Source organism: Podarcis filfolensis (assembly GCF_964270895.1).
Source record: "Podarcis filfolensis genome assembly, chromosome: 1".
Classification (NCBI taxonomy): domain Eukaryota; kingdom Metazoa; phylum Chordata; class Lepidosauria; order Squamata; family Lacertidae; genus Podarcis; species Podarcis filfolensis.
The window spans coordinates 104,860,126-104,882,415 of NC_139604.1; the positions used below are offsets into that span (position 1 = coordinate 104,860,126).

The window sequence follows — 22,290 nt, forward strand, 5'->3', positions numbered from 1 at the left end:
CACTTGAAGCATTCATTGGGCAGGTAGTTAAAATGAGAGAGGAGGCAGCAGTACGGATGTATGAATAGAGAAAAGTATATAGAATAATTGGATGCAGTGCAGATCTGGGGCCTTACCACGACTTCTTCCAGATTCTGGACTTCAAAACAATTTAGGATAAACACACACGTTTTCAAGCTTTGTCTTTCACGTCACTCTTCCGTTTTATTATTCTAATCCAATAAAAAAATCAGTCCAAAGAAAGTAGCCCTTGAGGTTGGCATTAGCCCACAGATTCTCTGCTAGACAGCTGTATCCAGAGCAGCTCTGGTCTTTGTGTAATCAGTGGCTGACACTACACATGTGCATTTCCACCTGAGACACTTTAGTGAGGTCCGTCTGGACACCTGCCTCAGCTGCAGATATTAACTACTGCATGTAATATTACTGAATGTATTGAAGCCTTGTCAATTACATGCCTTCTAACTGCTCTGCTGGTTCAAATGGAAACTAAAGATGTGGAGGAAGTACACCAGGCTTCCTCAACCTCAGCTCTCCAGATGTTTTGGGACTACAATTCCCATCATCCCTGACCACTGGTCCTGCTAGCTAGGGATCATGGGAGTTGTAGGCCAAAAACAACTGGAGGGCCGAGGTTGAGGAAGCCTGAAGTACACTGTTGTGGTATGAAGGGCTGAGATCCTCAGCACTTTCAGGCTCCTTAATGAACGCTTATTTAAACAAAAATAGGTTCATCGGGTGAAGGTGGAATCTGTGTATAATATACGTTTCTGGTAAACTTCCAAAACAGACATGTATTTTCACACTTGTGGGCAACCAAGAGCAAGGCAGTAACCTGAGCACAACAGAGACAGAGATCTTCCCACACAGAGGCTCCTGGCTGTGGCAACGAGGCTGAAGCTCTAATACTGAAACAAATACATCCTTCTCAGTCTCCGATGAGAAGGGTCCTGCTCCATTCACTGCCAGCACTGCTTCAACGTTATTCAAAGTTGTTTTCACTTAAAACAAGTTGCAAGGATGGAAGCAGCAAAGGCCTCTTCCTTCAGGGAGAGATCTTGAGCGGGAGGCGCAGCAGTCAGAACAATGGACTGGTAGCCATTTATACAGAAAGGCAAGGTGGTGGGTGGGGAGCCGTTTAAATCGCCGCTTCACAGTATAAGCTGGAGACCTTTGGGTCAAAGAAGCCTTAATGCACCTGCTGGCTTTGAAGTCCTGAAATATTTCAGATCCATGCTTCCTGTAAAAGGTGTCTTCATTTCAAGGCACTTTGGTATGTGACCCAGCTGAGGCTTTAGTTGCATTCTTTTTTTCTGTTGTCCATGACAAGTCAGGGAGTGGCTCAGTCTTTCTTTATTCTGCTGATCTCCCATTTACCTTCTCCGTACAGGTTCAGACGCCAACTGTGAAACTGAAATGAAAGAGTAAGTACAGAAACTGAGAACTATGGCTTTAAGAGGGATTTTGCCATCCATACACACACCACTGGCCCCGTGAAAATAAAACCTTATCTGTCCCAGTAGTTCTGCTCAGACAGATTGACTCCACACAACCCTACCTTTTCCAGGCTCTTGCGATGTCCCACACTGACCAGAGTCATTCCCAGGTGTGCACAGATCCTGTACAGCTCATCCTCTGCATCCTCTGTGAGTGCGCTGGTAGATTCATCTAGCACTGCAAGCAAAAAACAACAACGACACCCATACGGGAATCCCCTCAATATGGCACCATCCAAGTCTCCTCCTCCTGAATAAAGCAGGACAAATTTGCAAACTGATAGCTGTTCACCAGTCGTTTTCCATTACAAAAGGCAACCTGAACACTCTCTACATACTGCGCTGGTACAATGGAGAGTTCTGACCCTCTAAACCAGCAAGAAAATATAAGCCAGTTACAAAGCTGAGAGAAAGAGGCAGATTGGGATGGTTAGATTAGAAGTTGTGGTGCCTGCCACCAGTGAGATCACAGGCAGTAGCCAACAGGTAGCCGATGGCCCTTGTGCTACCTTCTTCTGCACAATATTCCATCTCATAACACTGGCTATCCAGGGATTGTCTGTGGTCAAGGTAAAAAGCAAAGCAGGGAGCCCCATAATTAAGGAACTCAGAAAGAAACACCTTCCTCACCCGCATACTGAGGCTGGAGATAGAAAAGTCGGGCAAAGGAGAGCCTCTGCATCTCCCCTGGAGACAGAATGTCATACCTGCAGCAAAGGCAAAACAATCTGTGATTAGAACAACCTTGCAGCTCAAGACTTCTCCACAGCAAACAGCAGGAGCCCCACTGTCACACTGAGCAGCCTTACCAGTTCCAGTCCACTGGCTGGTCCAAACCACCTGTCCTTGCTAGCAAATCAGACTGCATAAAAAAGAAGATGAAAAACAAATTATTCCTGCCTTGGTCAACAGGTGGACACAGCCATAAGGACATTTTCTGTCTTAATCCTGCCCACCCAGTGTCATCTTGTCATTTTTTATTTTATTTTTTTGTTTTGCTCCCATGCCTTCTATATAATCACCATTGACACCAGAACTTCTGTTGCTTTTGCTCATACGATGTACATAAACCAGGGCTTAATTTGAGCCAGAGCTCACCTTTAGAAGCAGTTTTTAATATAGTTGCCCAGGCTTTGGAATACAGGATAGCACATACTCAGAGCTACATTCATCTCAGAATTCATGGAGCCCACATTACTCTTTGGACTGATCCAAACTTCCATGGTCAAACAGTGGGCCTTCCTGGCAATCCTTTTTAGGAATGATCCATAGACATTTACAGTGCACCTTGCTGAGCTTTCATAGCCACTTTCTATCCCCAAATTGGGACAGAAAGTGCATCATTTATTCCCTCGGTAACTCACCAACCCAGTCAGCTCCAGGAATCTCAGAATCCTTTCATCATCCGAAGACCCTATTGTGCAAGGAATTACATTCATGATAACAGGACTGTGGGGGGAAGGTTCACTCTGAAGATGGGTCATCAGGGGACAGGGACCTCTTTGCACTTGGTTTGGCTGCTTTGATCATGCTTTAGAAGATCTGAAAAGCTAATAGCTCAAACCTAAACATATCATGTGGAAGCCCATCCCAAGTTATCAATAGGATATATCACCACATAATGTTCATAACAATGGGAGGAAGCCAATTAACGGATGGACTTTCAGCTCATGTGGACATCTTCTGAGCTTACTCTAGAAGTCTATCTCCTATGGGAAGAACTTTTAGGAATAGTACTTTCATCCTCCTCTTTCTTCCTGACACCACGGAAGGCTTTTTCTGTTAGGTGGAGGTGGAGAAAAATATTGTAGGTCTTTTGGTGGGAAGCTGTAGGTGGGAGATATGGGGGAGGGGGGAAGAGACCATGACTCTTTTGCAGGTTTGGAAGCTCAGGAAGAAAATGCTGTGGTCTTGGAGATGTTGGGTCACAAAGAGGGAAATTATGAGGAAGGGAAACGGAGGCAGGGATGAATAGCAGTCCTAAGGGAAACTGAGACTGGGAGCAGGCAGATGTTGTCATCTTGGAGAGGGAAACTCCAAGGGAAACTGAGATGGGTGTTGGTGTGTGGGGCAAGCAGCAGGGCACTCCATAATACTGTCAACACTGGCAACAACAAAGAATCAGAGAGGAGGAAGATCACCTAATCCAACCCCCTGCCAATGCAGGAAATTTTCTACTACAACATCCCTGACAGGTGACCATCCAATATCTGCTTAAAAACCTTTAATTAACATAAACCAAACAGGTTTATTCAGCATTCCTCTTTAAGCTGGAATCTAAAACTATCTTTGAAACATGGTTAAAACATTTGGTAGCGTTGCATTTATATCACACCAACCCTTTAATTTAGGTATCCCAATATGAAGATGTAGGCAATTGGAGAACAGGAGTGATCTAAGAAATTAGCAAAATTGAACATGCATCTATTGGAGGAACAACTTAATCCAAATAGGGGAGTTAGTAATCACTGAGACAGAAGCAAAGCAGAAGGCCTGACAACCTACAAAGTAACTGCGGGCTTCTATTTACTATATATTAATTTGGTTTATATTCAGATGATCTTCCAGACTATCTGGAAGCAGGGAACAGATGCCTCTTTATATTGCTTTATTTAGAGAACATGTCTCCCTAGGGGCTCCAGTTGGTCTGAGAACTTCATTTTCACTAATAAAGGCTAGTTTTATTTTCAGACAGCCCAAACAAAGTTAGCTTTCTCCACCACAGGGGCACCATTTGATCATCGCCAGGACTGCTTCACACATGCAAAGTACTCATTTGATCATAATACATTAGAGGCTCACCCAGGCTTCTGCTTGTCCTGCTTTCCCCATAGGAAAACCTGATTTTTACCGCCTTTCTGCGGATTGACATTTGCTCCAATTCAGCGGTAAAGGGGGTTTTTTCTTGGGGAAAGCAAGCACGGCAGGGCAAGCAGAAAACCTCTGGGATCTGTGCCCAGAAAGCGTGGAACAAGCAGAAAACTGCTCGGATCAAGCTGAAGTTTGGGCAAGACCTAATGGGCGCATATAACCAACTGAAAGGTTCCTTTCGCTTCACAGCCTCCATGCCGAGTAAGCACAAGAATGGACATTTTGCACCACTCCACATACCAAACACTCCGCTGCGATTAATATCCTGGTTCAGCTAAGTTTTGCAGGAAAACAGATAAAGCTACTGAAAGACGACCCAGGCAAGCGCAATGCTGATTCATGCAGCGTGGACACACACACACACACACACACACACACACACACTGCAGAGAAGAGCAGAAGCACAGGAAAAGCCGAAGCAATCTGAGCCCATTTGGGCACAAGGTTCCAGTGCATTTCCACTCACCCGAAACTGGATAGATTTCCTTCAGAGGGTATATCACCTAAATCAAATAAACCAGACACATACTCCAAATGAGAGTCTCCACCGCAGTCGTACGAAGATGGAAGCAGCCACAATACTCTCTCTGCTAAGAGCTTTCTAATAAACATTAATAGGCCTCTGGCCCCATGTATTGAATTAAGGCAGGCCATTTCCTGGCAACTCAGCTTGCAGCAATTGTAACAGGTTTGGTTGGTTTTTTTTTAGAATTGCCACTGTTACCAAACTAGTCTGTGGGTGAGCAGAGGACCACCCCCCCCCTGGGAATCTGGCACCGAGGTGACTTACCTGTTCCCGCAGGGTCCCATCTGTGAAGAATGGCCGTTGTGGAAGGATAACCACCCCATGGGGGCCAAAGCAAGTCAGCATGTGGACGTCCCCTGCAGAGACCCAGCAGAAGGAATCACAGAGACATAAGTCTATGATCCAACACTTCGGTAACAAACTTGAAATGAACACTTGGATTTGATCTAGTCTGTGCAATCATACCCTGGCCTGATAAACCAGAATATAAACCAGCTCTGTGCACCTGCATGCAAGCCCCTTCACTCTTGCTTTGTTCCTCCCTTCGCGCAAGTGGTGAAGCAAGCCAAGAAACAACAGGAAACCAGAACCTCCCATTATATGCAAACCAGGAACTATGGTTAATAGCTTTCACACCAGGTAGGATTTGTAAGCTAACTTTAAACCTTGGCTTCATATCTTGGTTCGCTTGAAAGCCATTAATTGCAGCTTCCCAGTCTGCCTGTAATATGAACCCATGTCTGGCTCATATTGCCACTTGCATGAATGAAGGAGCAAAGGAGCTGTGGGCGGGTGCATGGAGCTCATGCACAACCTGGCTTAATAAGCCACAATTTGAATGTGCCAAGGCCGCTATCTCAATACTTCCTACAACAACCTTGTACAGCAGGCTAGTATAATTCCCCATATTGGGATGGCAGAGGGGAAGAGAGAGATGGGGGCTAAGGGGCAGTGGTTTGCCTAGTTCTGCAGTGCCATGCAACATCTATGGCAGTGGCCATGAATGAATGAATGAATGAATAAATAAATAAATTATTATTTATACCCCGCCCATCTGGCTGGGGTTCTCCAGCCACTCTGGGCGGCTTCCAACAAAAGATTAAAAATACATTAAAACATCAGTCATTAAAAACTTCCCTAAACAGGGCTGCCTTCAGATGTCTTCTAAACGTCAAATAGTTGCTTATTTCTTTGATATCTGATGGGAGGGTGTTCCACAGAGTGGGTGCCACTATTGAGAAGGCCCTCTGCCTGGTTCCCTGTAACTTGGCTTCCCACAGCGAGGCAACCGCCAGAAGGCCCTTGGCACTGGACCTCAGTGTCTGGGTTGGACGATGGGGGTGGAGACACTCCTTCAGGTATACTGGGCCAAGGCCACCATTAAGTCTGCACTGGGGAGGGCAATATCACTAAGAACTCAAGCACGAAAGAGACTACATCTGGGTTCCTGAACCATCCAAATCCAGCATTTGCCTCACAAACCTATAGGGAAACAGTGTTCTACCCTCCAATCTGCTGCAAAGGAATGTTTCAGGGAGGCTGATGAACTCACCCTGCTTGCTCTCCCAGAGGCCACCGAGGACACGCAGCAAAGATGTCTTCCCTGTCCCTGTGTTCCCGGTGATCAGTAGATTGTTCCCTTGCGTGACTCTCAGGTTTAGATCCTTAAGGAGCAGCTTCTCAGAGGGAGCAGAGAGAGAGATTTTCTCCAGGAGGAAAGCTGTGTCGCTTGAGACCACCTGCTCTTTGGAAACGCTGATGGCATCAGTGCCCCCACCACAAGAAAGGAGGAAAGGTAAGTAGAAGGAAACATCACAGTTCAGTGGCCAAGGTGTTTGGCTGCCTTTGGGTCCCCCACTCGGTGGTACAAGAAACACCATAGCAAAAACAGGAAAACTGTCGTCTCATGCTTCATGTTAGCTAGAGTTACTCACCTGTTGAATTCCCATTTGCCTGGGGAGTCACAGTCGTTTTGCTTCCTGGAAAGTTTCAACAGCATCTCCAGCAACTCCCCAATTCTACAAAAAAACCCCAAGAAAGTTGCTAATCAAGGAGTAGCAGTGATGCCCCAAAGCAGCAAACTAGCCTAAATGACAAGACCCAGAAGCCTAATCTCCACAAGGGAAAAGAAAAAGGTTTATTAACATATTACTAAAACCTGGTAAGCAGTGAATTATTGTTTGCAGGATAGTAATGGTCACCTAACGTACTTAGACTGAACACAAATGTCACATGGGCTGAAATACCTGCTAATTGATCTGAGAGGAAAAATTCAGATTCTCTCCGCTGCAGCAGACACAAAGATTACAACAAAATATATTTGACATTCTATGCCTAACGGGGAAAGGAGATTCCTTGTTTGTTTCTTTTGAAAGGATGCCTCTGAAAAGAGACCGACTTAGTGCACCCATACTGGGACACAGGAGTCTCCTGCATTGTTTATTCCCTTTGATGGATCCATAAGAAGCAGATGCTCATGCTCTTTTTTTTACACACACAGGCCCTCACTATTATGACATAGGTGCCCCTCAAGCAGGCAAGAGGACTTACCTGTGTGTATAGCCAGCTACGTCAGACACGGTGGTGGAGAGGTCAATGAGCTGGCTAAAGCAGCCAATGAGGTAAAGAGAGACAAAGGCATTCTGCAAGACAAATCACACACAAGCCAAGCGTTAGCAAGGGCTGGGAAGCAAAAACATACAAGAAGCAGCTCTCACATTTTCATGCCTCAAAATCAGCTGGGGGAGTGGTTTGTCTCCCTGGCTGGTAGCAGAATAAACCATTATCTGATCCCTGAGGTGGACTGATCATTTTGCAAAAGCAATTACGTGGGTCAAAACTTTTGCAAAACCTTAGCAGTCTGATTGCCATTTTTGGTAAAGGAAAATAAAACTTGGGGTGGGTGGGTGGTGAGGGTAATGGCAGGAATCTGTTCAAGCGACCTGCAAAAGCCTCCTGTTGTCTTCTAAGCTTTCAGCAAACACTGACCACAGTTAGGAGGGTAAAGGCAAAAAGAGAAGCACTGAGATTCTCAGGTTTGTTGATTTATTGCAAACGAGTAACACGGAAACACAGCTGCCCCAGGGAGCAGGGATTCTGGTATCTGGCCCACTCACCAGCAAGTACGCATGCATGAGCTCAGCTACAAAGGGCTTGCTGAGTAAGCCAGCAAGGAAGAATCAAATGTATATGTATATATATATATATATATATATATATATATATATATATATATGTGTGTGTGTGTGTGTGTGTGTGTATACACACACACACACACACACATATACATATACATATACATATACATATACATATACATACACACATAGGTAAAGGGACCCCTGACCATTAGGTCCAGTCGTGGCCGACTCTGGGGTTGCGGCGCTCATCTCGCTTTATTGGCCAAGGGAGCCGGCATACAGCTTCCGGGTCATGTGGCCAGCATGACTAAGCCGCTTCTGGCGAACCAGAGCAGCACACGGAAACGCCGTTTACCTTCCCACCAGAGCGGTACCTATTTATCTGCTTGCACTTTGATGTGCTTTCGAACTGCTAGGATGGCAGGAGCAGGGACCGAGCAACTGGAGCTCACCCCGTCGCAGGGATTCGAACCGCCGACCTTCTGATCGACAAGTCCTAGGCTCTGTGGTTTAACCCACAGCCCCACCCGCGTCACACACACACACACACACACACACACACACACACACACACACATATCAGCCTACAGCTTTTCCAGTCTAGCTTCAGCATCTTGCCAAGGTCCACCTCTGCTCCCACGAGGCTGCCAGACCTGTTCTAAAGAAGCCTCTTGCTGCACAGTGAGGAATGCCAGGCTCAACTATTTTTATCCCTCTGCGATTAGTTCCTGACTGTTTGGTTGGGCTAAATGGATGACGTTATGGCAGGCTCGCTCCCAGGACTGAATTAGGCCGCATCTTGTTTACAGAGGGAAGGATCTCATGCCACGACAGATGAAGCAATAAATCTGCTGCCTTAACTCTCTGCAAACTCCCAGCAGGAAGGCTATTCACACATTATGCTGTACACAGGTGCAGGCATCTATGCGAATGACTGCATTGCACGGTAAATTTAAAATTCAACATGTGGACTAAACTCCTTAAAAATGTGGAGTACAGTTTGTGTGTACTTCTGTGTACGCACCTATGTATGGTGGTGTGCAGTGTTTTAGGATGTTGGAGCAACACACACCTGTGGCAGAGTTGTGTGCTCTTGCTGGTCTCCTTCCCAGCTTCTACTTGGGATATCAAGGGACAGCATCCCTAAAAAACTGTGCCATCTCCCCAAAAGACCAATAAAACCGCCACCAGTAGCCCTTGAGGTATCACATTTGTTCTCTCTTTATGGTGGTTTGGCCCTGTCTTTGGACTGACTTGCTCTTCATTGCTTCCAATTACTACTTATTATTTACTATTTGTTAAATTTCGATGCCGCCATTCATCTGAGGATCACAGGGCCGTTTACAATATAAAAAACACAACAATACATAACATACAATGTGCTGCCATCTGCCTTATTGCAGGGCAGATTCAAGGGTAAACCATACGCGGAACGAGTCTGCCCCTGCGGCTTAATGGAGGTAGAAACTGTCTCTGATGCCTTCTTACGCTGCCGTTTCTATGGGGATATATGCTCGGTATTTATTACCCCTGCTATGCAAAAATCTCCAAATGAATCTGAACTTCAATGTCTAAAATCCCTGGTAGAGGACAAGGATCCTGAGATCATGTTAAGGGTAGCCAAATTATGGGCGTTTGCCATAAAAGAGAACAAGCTGTGTTATCATAATGATTAAAGCCATAAAAGATAATTTTAGGTTATACATTAGTGACTAAGTTTTAATTTATATATTTTTTAACTGTAGCTATATCTGTAGTGTCCCTGTTATACCTAATTGCAAATTCAAATGTATCCCTATCGTGTTTTATGACTTCCTTGATATTGTATGTGGGCTGGAACTGGTCTGTGACCGAAATTATAAATTCAATTCAATACATAACATAGCAACAAGCAAAAACAATCATTTTGCATGGCGCCGAAAGATATGTAACAAAGGCTCCAGGTGAGCTTCCCTGAGGGGAGAGTATTCCACAAGCGGGGAGCCACCACTGCAAAGGCCTGTTCTTGTGTTGCCATCCTCTCACAAAGGAGGCACACAAAGAAGGGCCTCAGATGATGATTGCAGGGTCTGGGTTGGTTCATACGAGGAGAGGCGGTTCTTGAGGTATTGCGGTCCTGAGCCGTTTAAGGCTATTATGTGGTCAAAAGCCCCATGCCAGGAAAGCATAACAGTCTGCAGTGTTAGCAGGGCAGCAACAACATAGAGGTAGCTAGAGCACCTGAGCTCCCACATATTCCACCTGGGCTGAGGGAACGTCACTGGCTGCCAATCAGCTATCAGACTACACTCAAGCTCTTGTTACTAACGTTTAAAGCGCTGAACGACTCAGGGCCAGGTTAAATGAAGGACCAATTTCTTCCCTGTAGACCAGTAAAATCACTGAGGAAATGTTACTCCTGGCACTACAGCCTACAGGACATCACAGGTCAGTGTGTAGGAATATCGGACCTGGGACCTTCTGCATTCAAAACATTATGTGCTCTAGCGCCGAGCTATGATGCTGCAAAAAGCTTACCTTGCTAACCAAAGAGCTCAGTCCTGCTGGATCCAGATCAGCGTAAACTCCATTGAAAATAGGAATGGCAATCACCACATAACTCAGGATACTGCCTAGATAGTCAAATGTGTTGATTCCAACTAAGCAGAAAAAAGACAATACAGTGGTAATACCGGCAGATCAGTTAATCTAGGACCTCCATCTACACAGTTTATATATATATATAGATAGCTAGATATAGATATTGATATTGATATGTATATGTATAAAATTCTTATTAATTTTTTTCTTTTACAATTTAGAACACTCATTTAAACATCCTTAAAATATCAGTGACTTCCCTTCTCTTTCCATGGTTCATTTTGTATATCATAAATCCCTACATATTTTACATAAATGAAACCATTCTGTATTCCATTATTACATCTACACAGTTTTTTGTTTACGTTTTAAAAGTTTATCAGGAACATATGCTCTGGAAACAAAGCCAGTTAACAGTGCTACTCAAGATAATAACCGTCAATTAAAAGGTCAATCTATTTCAGTTCAGCACTCAGTACCCAATAACAAAATGTTTAGACATCTCCTCTGGCAGACAGAGCCTGAGATAGCAAAATCCATGAGGCCCAAGTGCTGCTTGGCCTACTTCCTTGCTGCTACTATTCCTTCCCAGAGTTCAGTCCCAAGGCCTTGTTGTTCGGGCTTTTCAGGCACTCCTGTGAAGGCCCAGAATGACCCCATTTTGGTCTGGATTCCAGTAGAACCATTTTCTCCCTCATCAGTTCATCAACTTGTTCTCTGTTCCCATTTGAACAGTCACTTCCCAAATATCTTTTCTGCACGGCAGAAATCTAGAAGCTTCCTTCCCTGTGTAACGAGTGAAGGAGGGGATGAAGGAAACCAGTTCTGCTTACTGTACAACCACAGCTCCTTGCCTATCAGCTCCCTCTGGGTCTGCAGGAGGGTTTGCAGCCTGCGGTTGGTTCGCATGTGCTCAACTTCCCCAGCTCTGAAAAGCAGGACAGTAGCGCACAGTCAGTCTGGACAGTGATCATTCCCACAGACCTAGAGTTTCCTGGGGTAAGATGCATTTATGCGCATATAGAGGATGACAAACGGATGGTGGCGAACTTCTCCCATGAAAGTGCGTGAAGAGGAGACAACCAGCTAACCACCTAATCCACACTTTCTGAACTCTTGTGAGATTTCCAACGACAACAGTGACCTCATGTGGCAAAAAGCAGCCACGACGTGTCTTGTTTTCCTTCTGTTTTTTCCTGCTTGCCTTTCTCCCCCCACCCTGTTCTGCTAGTGTTATTCCTCCTCTTCTTGCTTTCATAACTGTGGGGTGTTCTGTGAGCCGAGTAACCGACAAACAACAACAACGGGTGAACTGGTGTGTGGGTGGAGAATAGAGAACAGAATGGACAGACATCCTGCTATCTAGCCAGATTATCAAAGTGAACTATGTAATGATGAATACTACTAGATAATGAATACTGCAGCAGCTAGACTGGTGACTGGGAGTGGCCGCCGAGACCATATAACACTGGTCTTGAAAGACCTACATTGGCTCCCAGTATGTTTCCAAGCACAATTCAAACTGTTGGTGCTGACCTTTAAAGCCCTAAACGGCCTCGGTCCAGTATACCTGAAGGAGCGTCTCCACCTCCATCATTCTGCCCGGACACTGAGGTCCAGCGCCGAGGGCCTTCTGGCGGCTCCCTCACTGCAAGAAGCCAAGTTACAGGGAACCAGGCAGAGGGCCTTCTCAGTAGTGGCGCCCGCCCTGTGGAACGCCCTCCCACCAGATGTCAAAGAGAAGAAGAACTACCAAACTTTTAGAAGACATCTAAAGGCAGCCCTGTTTAGGGAAGCTTTTAATGTTTAATAGGTTATTGTATTTTAGTGTTTTGTTGGAAGCCGCCCAGAGTGGCTGGGGGGACCCAGCCAGATGGGTGGGGTATAAATAATAAATTATTTATTATTTTTATTATTTTTATTATTTTTATTTTATTTTTATTTATTATTATTATTATTATTAAGCTTACACTTAAAAGAACAACAAACAAACAAACAAAACTGAACACTACCAAGGTGGAGCCCAACTGGGAACAGGAGATGGGAAGAAATGCTAATTATCCAAGATGTTTGTGGGATACACTTCAACACAAACCGTGCAATACTCGCAGGAACCAAAGGCGTCACAAAAAAGAGATACTAAAAAGTGAAATGTCCCCTTACTTACCTGTAAAAAGCAGCAGATTCGGCATTCACCCGTAGCTGCATATGCTTAAACCTGTTAAATCCAGAAAACACTTGCTTCAATGGTCATTTTTTGGGATTGAGTAATCAGCGTATCTGCAAAACCCATTCTTATTTCTGCCTTAGAATGACTCAGGCCACTGGTCCACTGACCTCAATATTATCACCACTGACTGGCAGCAGCTCTCCAGGGTTTCAGACACAGGATCTATCCTGGCTCTACCTGGAGATACCAGGGATTGAACCTGGGACCTTCTGCATATAAATCAGATGCTCTACCGCTGAGCCAAGGCCCCTTCCCCAAACCATATACATCACTTAGGCTGGAGAGCAGACACAGAACTCTACTATAGTAAGAGACAGCAAATGACTTAACAGCCAGGTTTATCTGTATGAACATCCTCATCTTCAGCAGCAGCAGCCTATCTGGTTTGCATGTGCATTCCATTTGCGAACCATCAGGAAGTTCACATCCTAAGAAGACTTCTATAAAGGATTCTCTTAACACAAATCACAACCAGCAAACGAGAAATGAACAGTGGCACACACATCATTTCAGACTATTGCTATTTTCAGGGTCAAACTGATCACGAGACCTGCTGAATAAACTCACCTGAAATCACCTTCCAGCTTCTCCTGCTGCACCAGCTTTGAAACAATGGGGCTCATTAGGATCTTGTTAACAATTGTGCCCATGATAAAATATCCGAAAATACTCACTGGGCCCATCCAGCCAGTGCTAGGCAAGAGAAATGGAGAGAGATTAGCAAAACTGTCAGCAGAAGGCTGCCTTCTAATATATTAGAGGCTCATCTATGCTGTACTCCAGTTGGGACAAAAGTTAGGGCTGCCCCTAAGCATGTGGTCATCCCTCTCCCTAGGTGAAGACCACCCCTACCTGTAAAAGCACTGATAGGTGTAGTAAGCAAGCGTGAAGGGAGAGATGATGAGCTTACTGGCCATGGAGCTCAGCTGCTTGCAGAACCTCTCCACATCTTGGCTGATTCTTTGATCTCTGCACGATAAAAAGGATATTTAAATTTGTATCGACTGATATGACAAAAAAGTGAAGCATAAGAAAAGTTAACATGTTAGGAACAGAACAGTCCATCCACACAGAATCAGAGCTGGGTAGTTATGCAGTTTTAAGGCTGGGGATGTATTTTCTTTTTAATATTATTAGCTTGCAAATCAATGCTAAACAACAGCTGGCAAAAATACTAGCTTGGTTACTGGCACAGAATCACGGTGTCAGAAGGGATCTCAAAGTCAGTCAGAAGGAGCGTCTCCACCCCCATCGTTCTACCCGGACACTGAGGTCCAGCACCGAGGGCACTTCTGGCGGTTCCCTCACTGCGAGAAGCCAAGTTACAGGGAACCAGGCAGAGGGACTTCTCGGTAGTGGCACCCTCCCTGTGGAATGCCCTCCCACCAGATGTCAAAGAGAACAACAACCACCAGACTTTTAGAAGACATCTGAAGGCAGCCCTGTTTAGGGAAGCTTTTAATGCTTGATGTATTACAGTATTTTAATATTTTTTTGGAAGCCGCCCAGAGTGGCTGGGGAAGCGCAGCCAGATGGACGGGGTATAAATAATAAATCATCATCATTATTATTATGCATTATTATCATCAGATGTTACAACAGCCTCAATAGGGAGCCTTCCAGCCTTATCTTATAAACCTCCTTGTTGGGACACTCCATCTTCTCCTTCCTCAAATATTAGAGTCCTCCAGCAGAGCACTGATTCCACTGCTCTATACAAGCGCTTGTTTTTTGCATCAGTTTGCTGCAATCACTGCTGAATTGACATTATCCAAGAACTGGAGTAATTCAACCGCTGGTTATTTTCAGGAACCAAAAGCTGCATTTTTAGAATTCCTGTTGCACAACGTCAAGTCAAATAAAGTCATTATTGTGTTTGTAGCTTCCCCTTTGCAACTCCAACCTTAAGCATCTCTTGCGAGTATCTAAACAGCTACAGAATTGCACCTATAGTTGTTCCATACTATGAACAAGGCAAATGCTAATTGTGCTGCAACCCAAGGATCACACCACAATGTCAGATAGCCTGTACTTTAATCAGACGTACTTTAATCCAGTTATCAGTACTCTTCAATTATCTTCTCACAAGCAGGTCCATTTTGTCTTATAAAACAACAGCCTCCCCTAACCTGGTGCCGTCCAGTTGTTGCAAGGTCACAAATCCCATCATCCACGTTGGCCTGACCTGATGGGAGATGTAGTCCAAAACTTATCGAGGGCACTAGAATCTCGAGGGATTAGCGTCCTAATGTGATTCTAGCGTTTCAAAAACTGCAAACTAAAGCAACACAGGGAAACTGTCCTCTAAAGCAGTTTAAATTTCAATAGTTTAAATAACTGGAGCCCTTTCACATCTTGCTATTGTTAGCCTCTTTACACATCTCCAATTAGAGATGGACAAAAAAACCCACCCCACATTTGTTTGTTGCAGTTTGCATTTTGGTTTTAAATATAGTGGGTGGAATTCAGCATTGTGCTGGGGGGGGGGGTATCAATCTGTCAGGCCAAGCATTTCCACTTGCCAGACTGATTCCTGCCCCCACTCCCACCCTATGTGCTGTTCCGGGGGCTCTCCTGAACCCCCACTCAAGCCAATGGTTGGGACATTCAGTGGGAGGAGCCCTGTAGCACTAGTGGGACACACTGTGCCGACTTCTGCTAACACAACTATTGCTTTGAGTCCTGCCTGATTGGTTGCAGCCAACTATGCCCTACTCAAGAGTAGACCCTTTAAAATTAATGGGCCAATGTTAGTTGCATCCATGAATTTTAGTTGGTCTACTCTGAGCAGGACTAACACTGGCTAAAACCCAGTGCCTGGAGCAGAGAGCATGTATTCAAAATGTAATCATCATAATAATTATTATAATAATAATTTTATTATTTATGCCCCGCCCATCTGGCTGGCTATTCAAACTACTTCCCTGTGCGTCTAAAGAAAAGCCCATGGCTCCCTAGAGTAGAGTTTTCCAAACTTTTCATGTTGGTGACACACTTTTTAGACATGCGTCATTTTGCGACTCAGTAATTCAATTTTCCTAGCAAACGGGAGGTTAAACCAGGTATCCCCAAACTTGGCCCTCCAGATGTTTTTGGGACTACAACTCCCATCACCCCTAGCTAACAGGACCAGTGGTCAGGGATGATGGGAACTGTAGTCCCAAAACATCTGGAGGGCTGAGTTTGGGGATGCCTGGGTTAAACTAACCCCTTTCCAGCCCTGGGAGGAGCATGGGGAGCATTGGTATGACACACCTACACATTGCAGCCAACACACTAACGTGTCAGGACGCAGTTTGGAAAGCTCTGCCCTAGGGAGATAAAAGCAAAGCAGGTCAACATATATGGGGAGCAACAAAGCCAGCCCTCATCAAGACAGATGGTGTACAAAACATGCCAGAAAGTGCCAGGAGGAGCTCGAATCATGTCCAGCCACCTACGGATTATCGATTTCCTCATGCAGAATATTCAAGGTATAATACACCTGGCCCTGAAAGTAGTAGCCATGGAGGTATTCTGTGAGAGTCTTCCTCCAGCTCACATACATCAGGTTGCGGATGAACTGGTCAAAGCTCTTCAGCTGAGAAGAGAGAGAAGTGAGACTCACAATGGGGAGACAAGATGAGAATAAGGCAAGAAAAGCATTTATGGCTACTCCTGTGGTCCAACAAATGCACTTACGATGTCATATGACATCAAGTGGGTATGTTCCCACGTTCCTGAGTGGAGCCAATCCCAGCAGGCTTGCACCAAATTTAAACAGCGTGAGATATAAGCCCCACCGATAACAAATGGAATGGGCATGCAAAATTGGTGGGGCTAATTTAGCCCAGAGATTCCCCAGCGATGGATTGCATGAACACATTGACCCAAATAAAGTCTTCTAGTCTGAAGGCATCCTCTGCTCAAAGCAACTGATTTAAAGCATTAGATGAACCCCCCCTTGTCCGATTGCTGACATAAAAAGCTCTTCACAACAGCTAACAGTCCAGATGGGTTTACAGTAAACAGCACCTTCCAGAACAGAGTGGCCAGAAAGCAGTGCTGAGAGGCCCAAGTCAGATTAGCTTTTTCCATCACAGCTTAGAAACTGCGAGGGAAGAGTTAGAAAGTTATTCTCTTGTTGTTATTGTTGTTTTATGTCACCCTTTATCACAAGTTCTTAGGGCAGTTCGCAAGATGAAGAAACTTTTGAATTGTTATGGCTGGAATCTGTGACTTGACTGTCCTGGCTTAACTGCACCATCCCTGGGGATAGCCACTTTTGTGTGGTAATAAAGTAGCCCAAAATTATCACATGATGGAAACATTACAAAAAAAAAAAAGTGATTTGTAAAATGAAGACCTTTAACAGTTGAAATAAAATAAATGAACAAAATAAAAGTGACAGCGTTAAGCACGCCTTGAAAAAGTGTGATTAGTTATTAGCTAACGTGTCGTTTGGCCCTCAGGATACACATATGCAGAGCAAGGCAGTATCACGGGATCATAGAATTTTAGAGGTGGGGGGACCTCAAGGGTCATCTAGTTCAACCCTGTACAATGCAGGAATCTCCACTAAAGCATCCATGACAAATTGCATTGCATGTGCTCTTGTCTCCTTGTAAGAAAAAGAGGTTTCACTTACCATAGAGTTCAGTAGAATAAGAATCAGTGCAACTGCTGTCACTTGCTGGAATCCATGGAAGTCTTTGTTCCCCAGAACTCCGTAATACTGGCTGGGAATCAATCCCACCTGGTAAATGACCAGCTGCTCTAGGGGAGGTAAAGAGTGGGGAAGAGAAAAAGGATGAATTCCAAGGGTGCTCCCATATACATCGACAAGAGTCCTGGCACATCACAAAAGGACTTGCTTGATATCATCCTTCTTAGCTATCGACTCACTTACCCAACAGAGCAACCATGAGCAAGGTTAGGAACATCAGTACATTCTTGGAGCAGCATGCAGGAAATAAAATTTCTTGGATCTTTAGAAAACGCTGGAGAAACTGCCGGTCCAGCTGGGGCCGAGGCCTGGAAAGAACAGATTCAAGAACAGCCAGGTTAACGGGCTGGCACGCAAGCCACACACAAAGGTCTGCTCAGTTCAGACTGGCTGTAACCAAATGAAATTCTGGAATCGCCCTCTGAAAACAGGAATGGAAGAGATTTCACCCAGATACTCCAATAGTAACCTACCCTACGGTAATAATGAAGAATCCTCTCTGTTAGCATGGATCTTTTCTTTGAAGGCCAGAGGTGTATCCTCAGTTGGAAATGTACTAAAGTGCTCTAGAAAAGAAATCCAGAGCTCATTGTGTGGATCCTGATTCCATAACAGGAAGGAATCTAAGGGTAGATTCAGACAAGGAAGAGCCATGGGGAATTTTAACCATCTAATGTGTATGCTATCCTTCCTTCAGGAGCTTAGTGCATAGTATGTTGGGAAGAGACAGTGTGGAGTAGTGGTTAGAGTGTTGGACTAGGACTTGGGAGAGCAGGGTTCGAATCCCCACTCAGCCATGAAGCTCTCACTGGGTGACCTTGGGCCAGTCACTACCCCTCACAGTGTTGTTGTGGGGAACAAATGAGAAGGAAAGCCGTGTATGCCACCTGGAGCCCCATGAATAAAAAGGTGGGATAGAAATGCAATAAATAAATGAAAAGTAAAATATGTGAAAAAACTATAATTCTTCACAGTAACAAAGAGAGCCCCACACAGCCGTCTTCCTAAGCAAATGCAGGGATCAATGGGGGAATTATTTGTTTCTCCTTGGGAAAATATAACCTGTTGTGTGACTTGATCTTTCAACTAATTTGCTGAAGCTTAAATTAAACTTCTTTGCCGCAACTCCCTCCCTGCATCACACACTTTTCCTACTTCTGACTCTAAGAAACCAGCAGCACCAGCATCTAAGGAAATGTTCCAAACAGATTTGCCACCCTTACTAGTTTTATTCTACTTACACTATTGAAATGAGAAGAACTTCAGCTTTCTTTCAAGTAGCTGAAATAAATAGATAAGCCAAACTGTGCTCGAGCTGTAAGTTAAAATGCCATTGTTACTTTCTGATAGTTCACTGGGAGGGTTTTGCTGAGAGATGCAAAACTCTTCATGGGAGATATCAAAGGATGAATACCTAAGCTTGATTCCTTTGCTTTTTAAATATTATTTTCAGCTCCTCTTTCCTAAGCACATGGGAGTGACTGTCCTGTGAATACCACCATTGTGTCCCGAGTTCTTGTTTCTGTTTCGTTATTTTCAGTGGTTGCCCTATGGCCTTACTGAGGGATCTCATTCTCTCTTTGCGTTAGCCTGATGTTCCATTGGGCATCTCACCTACAAGTCTTCTAAACCTAAACATGATTAGGTTTCATAGCAGTCATACGATAGCCCCAGAACTCCCATTACCTCCCTCTCAACTCCAAAGCTTATCTCTTTCCTAATTTCCTTTCCATCTTTTCTTCCTAACTCTTGTCTCCTCTTCCTGCTTTTTCACTATACAGCTTTCAGCAAATGCTCTTTGCCTTGGTCTTTGACATCTGAGATGTGTATTTTCAGGTCCCACCCTATTTTAGCTGTTTAATTCTGAATTTTAAATTGCTATAACCCACGCTGGGACCTGTTGGTAAAGAGCATGTACTGAATTTGAATGAGGCCAATGATATCCTTGGAGTCTGTGGGTACAATTCAACACTGCACTATTGCAATCATTCTGTCTGGGAAAACATTTCAGCTTGTCAGGTAGAACTATGTTTCCTCTCCTCCTGCCTGCTGTTATTCTGGGGGTTCTTCTGGCCCTGCAGAGCCAATCTGGCCGGGGCGGGAGGGAGAAGGGGGAAGCCCGATTGTACTAATGGGCCTTGTTGTGCTGGCTCCTGCTGCTGCGACTATTTAATTAAATCAGGCCCTATATTTTTATCTGGGATGATTACCACCATCAATCACAGTTAAGTGCTCACAAACAGAATATCTATTTCACCTGTAAGAAAGACTCCAGTGAAAGCTACTGCTTACTACATTTATACATAATTATGAGCACACCTGAGTGGTTATAAAGCATGCTTAATGGGCAAATAATCCACATTAAGCTATATCGGGTACCATGTGCATTCTTAGCATTGACCATTATACTATTTGAACCTCCTGGATGCCCTTCATCCCAGAGGTGCCCCATAATTCCTCACCTAGATTTGAAAACACTTAATGCACCCCTTAACACCCTCAAGCCACCCTTTGGTAATCTCAAACATGTTGGTACCATATCACATCCTTCAATGCATACTGACAGGTGTAGTGCAGTGTAGTGTGGCAGCTAACAGACTGAGCTATGAACCAGGAAGTCTCAGTCGACATCGGTCACAAATTTACTAGGCAATAGATTCTCAGCTTCTACAGCTCCATATGCAACTTTGAGATGATAGCACTGACCTACCTTACAGGGCTGTTTTAAACATTACAAGGAAAGAATGTACCTGAAGCACATTGAGCACCTTAAGTGTACTACCTATTTACTGCCACAGGAGTGTGGTGATGACCACCCACTCAGATGGCTTTAAGGGAGCAATTTGGCAAACTCAGGGATAGTTCCGACATGTACTTCCAGATGAGCATTTATTGATCATTCATTCTGATTTGTTTGCAGGGAGATTAAGCAATGTTTAATGAGCATTCACTCTGATCTGTTTGCAGGGGGCCGATATGACGTTGCATTAGAGCAAGTTATCTCAAACATCCTAGTCCATTTTCCTCATTTACTGTCCTTATCACAAAAGTCTGATCTTCTGAGGAAGCGGATTTGGTCCGCAAGAACTCCCAATCAGTTACAATTGTGCAACCTGAATTTACTGGTGTGAGACTCAATCCTACCCCAAACGGGGGACAGCCTGCAACTGCCCTTTGTATTCTTTCAGACACCAGATAGAAACCCACACCTTTTTTGCTGGCTTTTTACTTAAAAATGGGTTATGTCACCTTTAGGGTGTTTTTAATTATCCTGTTTACATAACTTGGCATGGGTTATTTTAATGATTTTGTTTATTGAGCACTATATTTCTTTGCGTTAAAAAATGTATACACTGCTCAACTGCAAAAGAAAAATATTATGAACTAAAATATGAACTAAATATTAAAATTGTTGGTAAAAACAATTTAAAACTTTCAAAACTAAATTAAAATGAACTAAAAACAGATTAAAACACACATCCAACGCCCTACATATATTGGGTAGGCCTGTCTATGCAAAAATGTTTTAAGGAGACCCCCAAAATAGCAGTGAAAGCACCTGCCTGATGTCAATAGGCAGGGAGTTCCGAAGGGTAGCTGCTGCCACGCCAAAAAAATACAAACACGTGCACACACCTAAATGCATATGCATATATATATAATATTTTGGTGGTACTGTACAGAAATCTCTAAACAAAAAACAAAAACAAAGCCAGAGTGAGGACGTGAGGACGCTACAGTTTATGGGGAGTTTTTCGCCCCTCTGCAGCCTCCGCTCATTTTCTGCAGCTTGATTCCTAATAAATGGGGGTCACGTTCCCCTCACACCTCCGCCCAGCACCCCAAACCCTCCGCCCGGCGCCCCCACCGCGCCCCTGGCAACCCGAAGCCGCGCTCACCGGGCGCTTCCCGGCGCTGCTGCCCTGGGAGCCATGAGCGAGCTGCGCCCGGACCAGGAGCGTCTCCCCAGGGGCAAAGTCCCGGCCAGCCACGTCCGAGCACCCACCCACCCGCGCGCTCCGCTATGCTCTGGCTCGCCGGGGCTCGAGGAGCTGATGAATATTCATTACCCTTCTTGACTATTCATGACTGCGCGCGCGCGCGACCCGCCGACAGCAGCGACAAAGACCGCTCCAACGAAGAGGGAGCATTGGTCACCCTCGGTGAGACAGAGGTGGGGCCAGGGCGGCTAGAGCGGCTCGGAAAACGGGAAGGCGGAGCGTGGCTGGAGACAAGGGAGGAGCTCAAAATATGGCTTCCCCTCAACCAAAGAGAGCGAGAGAGAGCAACAAGTCAAACAGGTCCGTGTGTGTAGGTGCGCATGCTTTTCCCCCTATCTCTACGGCAAACCCTGTTCACCGTGGTCTCTGCTGGTGGTTCTGTTAGAAACAGGTAGCGGAGGCTAGAGGGAGACCTCGCTGCATAATTTAAGCTATACGTCCGGTTCCCGGTTGCACAATTTAGGATTCTCCATGTGCGGGGCAAAAGTGGTGGAAGTACATAGAACAGCCTTATGATGTGGATTAGGAAGAGACAGGATCGCCGAGTTTCCAAAACGAACTTTCGCTGCTTAAAAACTTTCACTAGATTCTTCCTTTAAACCTGTCTATCCCTTTCTTTAAACCTGTCTACCCTTTCTGCACTCACCGACTGCTAAAATAACTTTTAAAAACTGCGTGTTTATCTCAAAGCGCTGCAACCGAAAGAAGTCTCTAACACTGTTTTTATTTTCCAAGTATGCA

At 44.8% G+C, this 22,290-nt stretch overlaps 1 protein-coding gene across 10 annotated transcripts; it reads right to left on the bottom strand.

Moving 5' to 3' along the window:
* Positions 1 to 178: 178 nt before the first annotated feature.
* Positions 179 to 21,923, bottom strand: ABCD4 (ATP binding cassette subfamily D member 4). 10 transcript variants are annotated; one of them, XM_083614823.1, is made up of 20 exons: positions 21,619 to 21,923; positions 17,732 to 17,856; positions 17,471 to 17,598; positions 16,284 to 16,423; positions 13,696 to 13,812; positions 13,411 to 13,536; positions 12,781 to 12,831; positions 11,447 to 11,541; positions 10,551 to 10,672; positions 7,444 to 7,535; positions 6,828 to 6,911; positions 6,446 to 6,648; positions 5,158 to 5,249; positions 4,834 to 4,870; positions 2,861 to 2,910; positions 2,306 to 2,358; positions 2,127 to 2,203; positions 1,559 to 1,674; positions 355 to 1,411; positions 179 to 306 (listed from the first exon to the last, which is right to left on the bottom strand). In XM_083614823.1, exons 1-19 carry the CDS (start codon positions 21,633 to 21,635, stop codon positions 1,343 to 1,345), a joined length of 1,794 nt encoding a protein of 597 aa, XP_083470949.1. In that variant the 5' UTR covers positions 21,636 to 21,923; the 3' UTR covers positions 179 to 306; positions 355 to 1,342. The 10 variants fall into 10 exon arrangements, with proteins under 10 accessions (XP_083470949.1, XP_083470950.1, XP_083470946.1 ...); XM_083614824.1 differs by having other exon boundaries at positions 179 to 289; positions 341 to 1,411; XM_083614820.1 differs by having other exon boundaries at positions 21,448 to 21,817.
* Between the last annotated feature and the right edge of the window lie 367 nt (positions 21,924 to 22,290).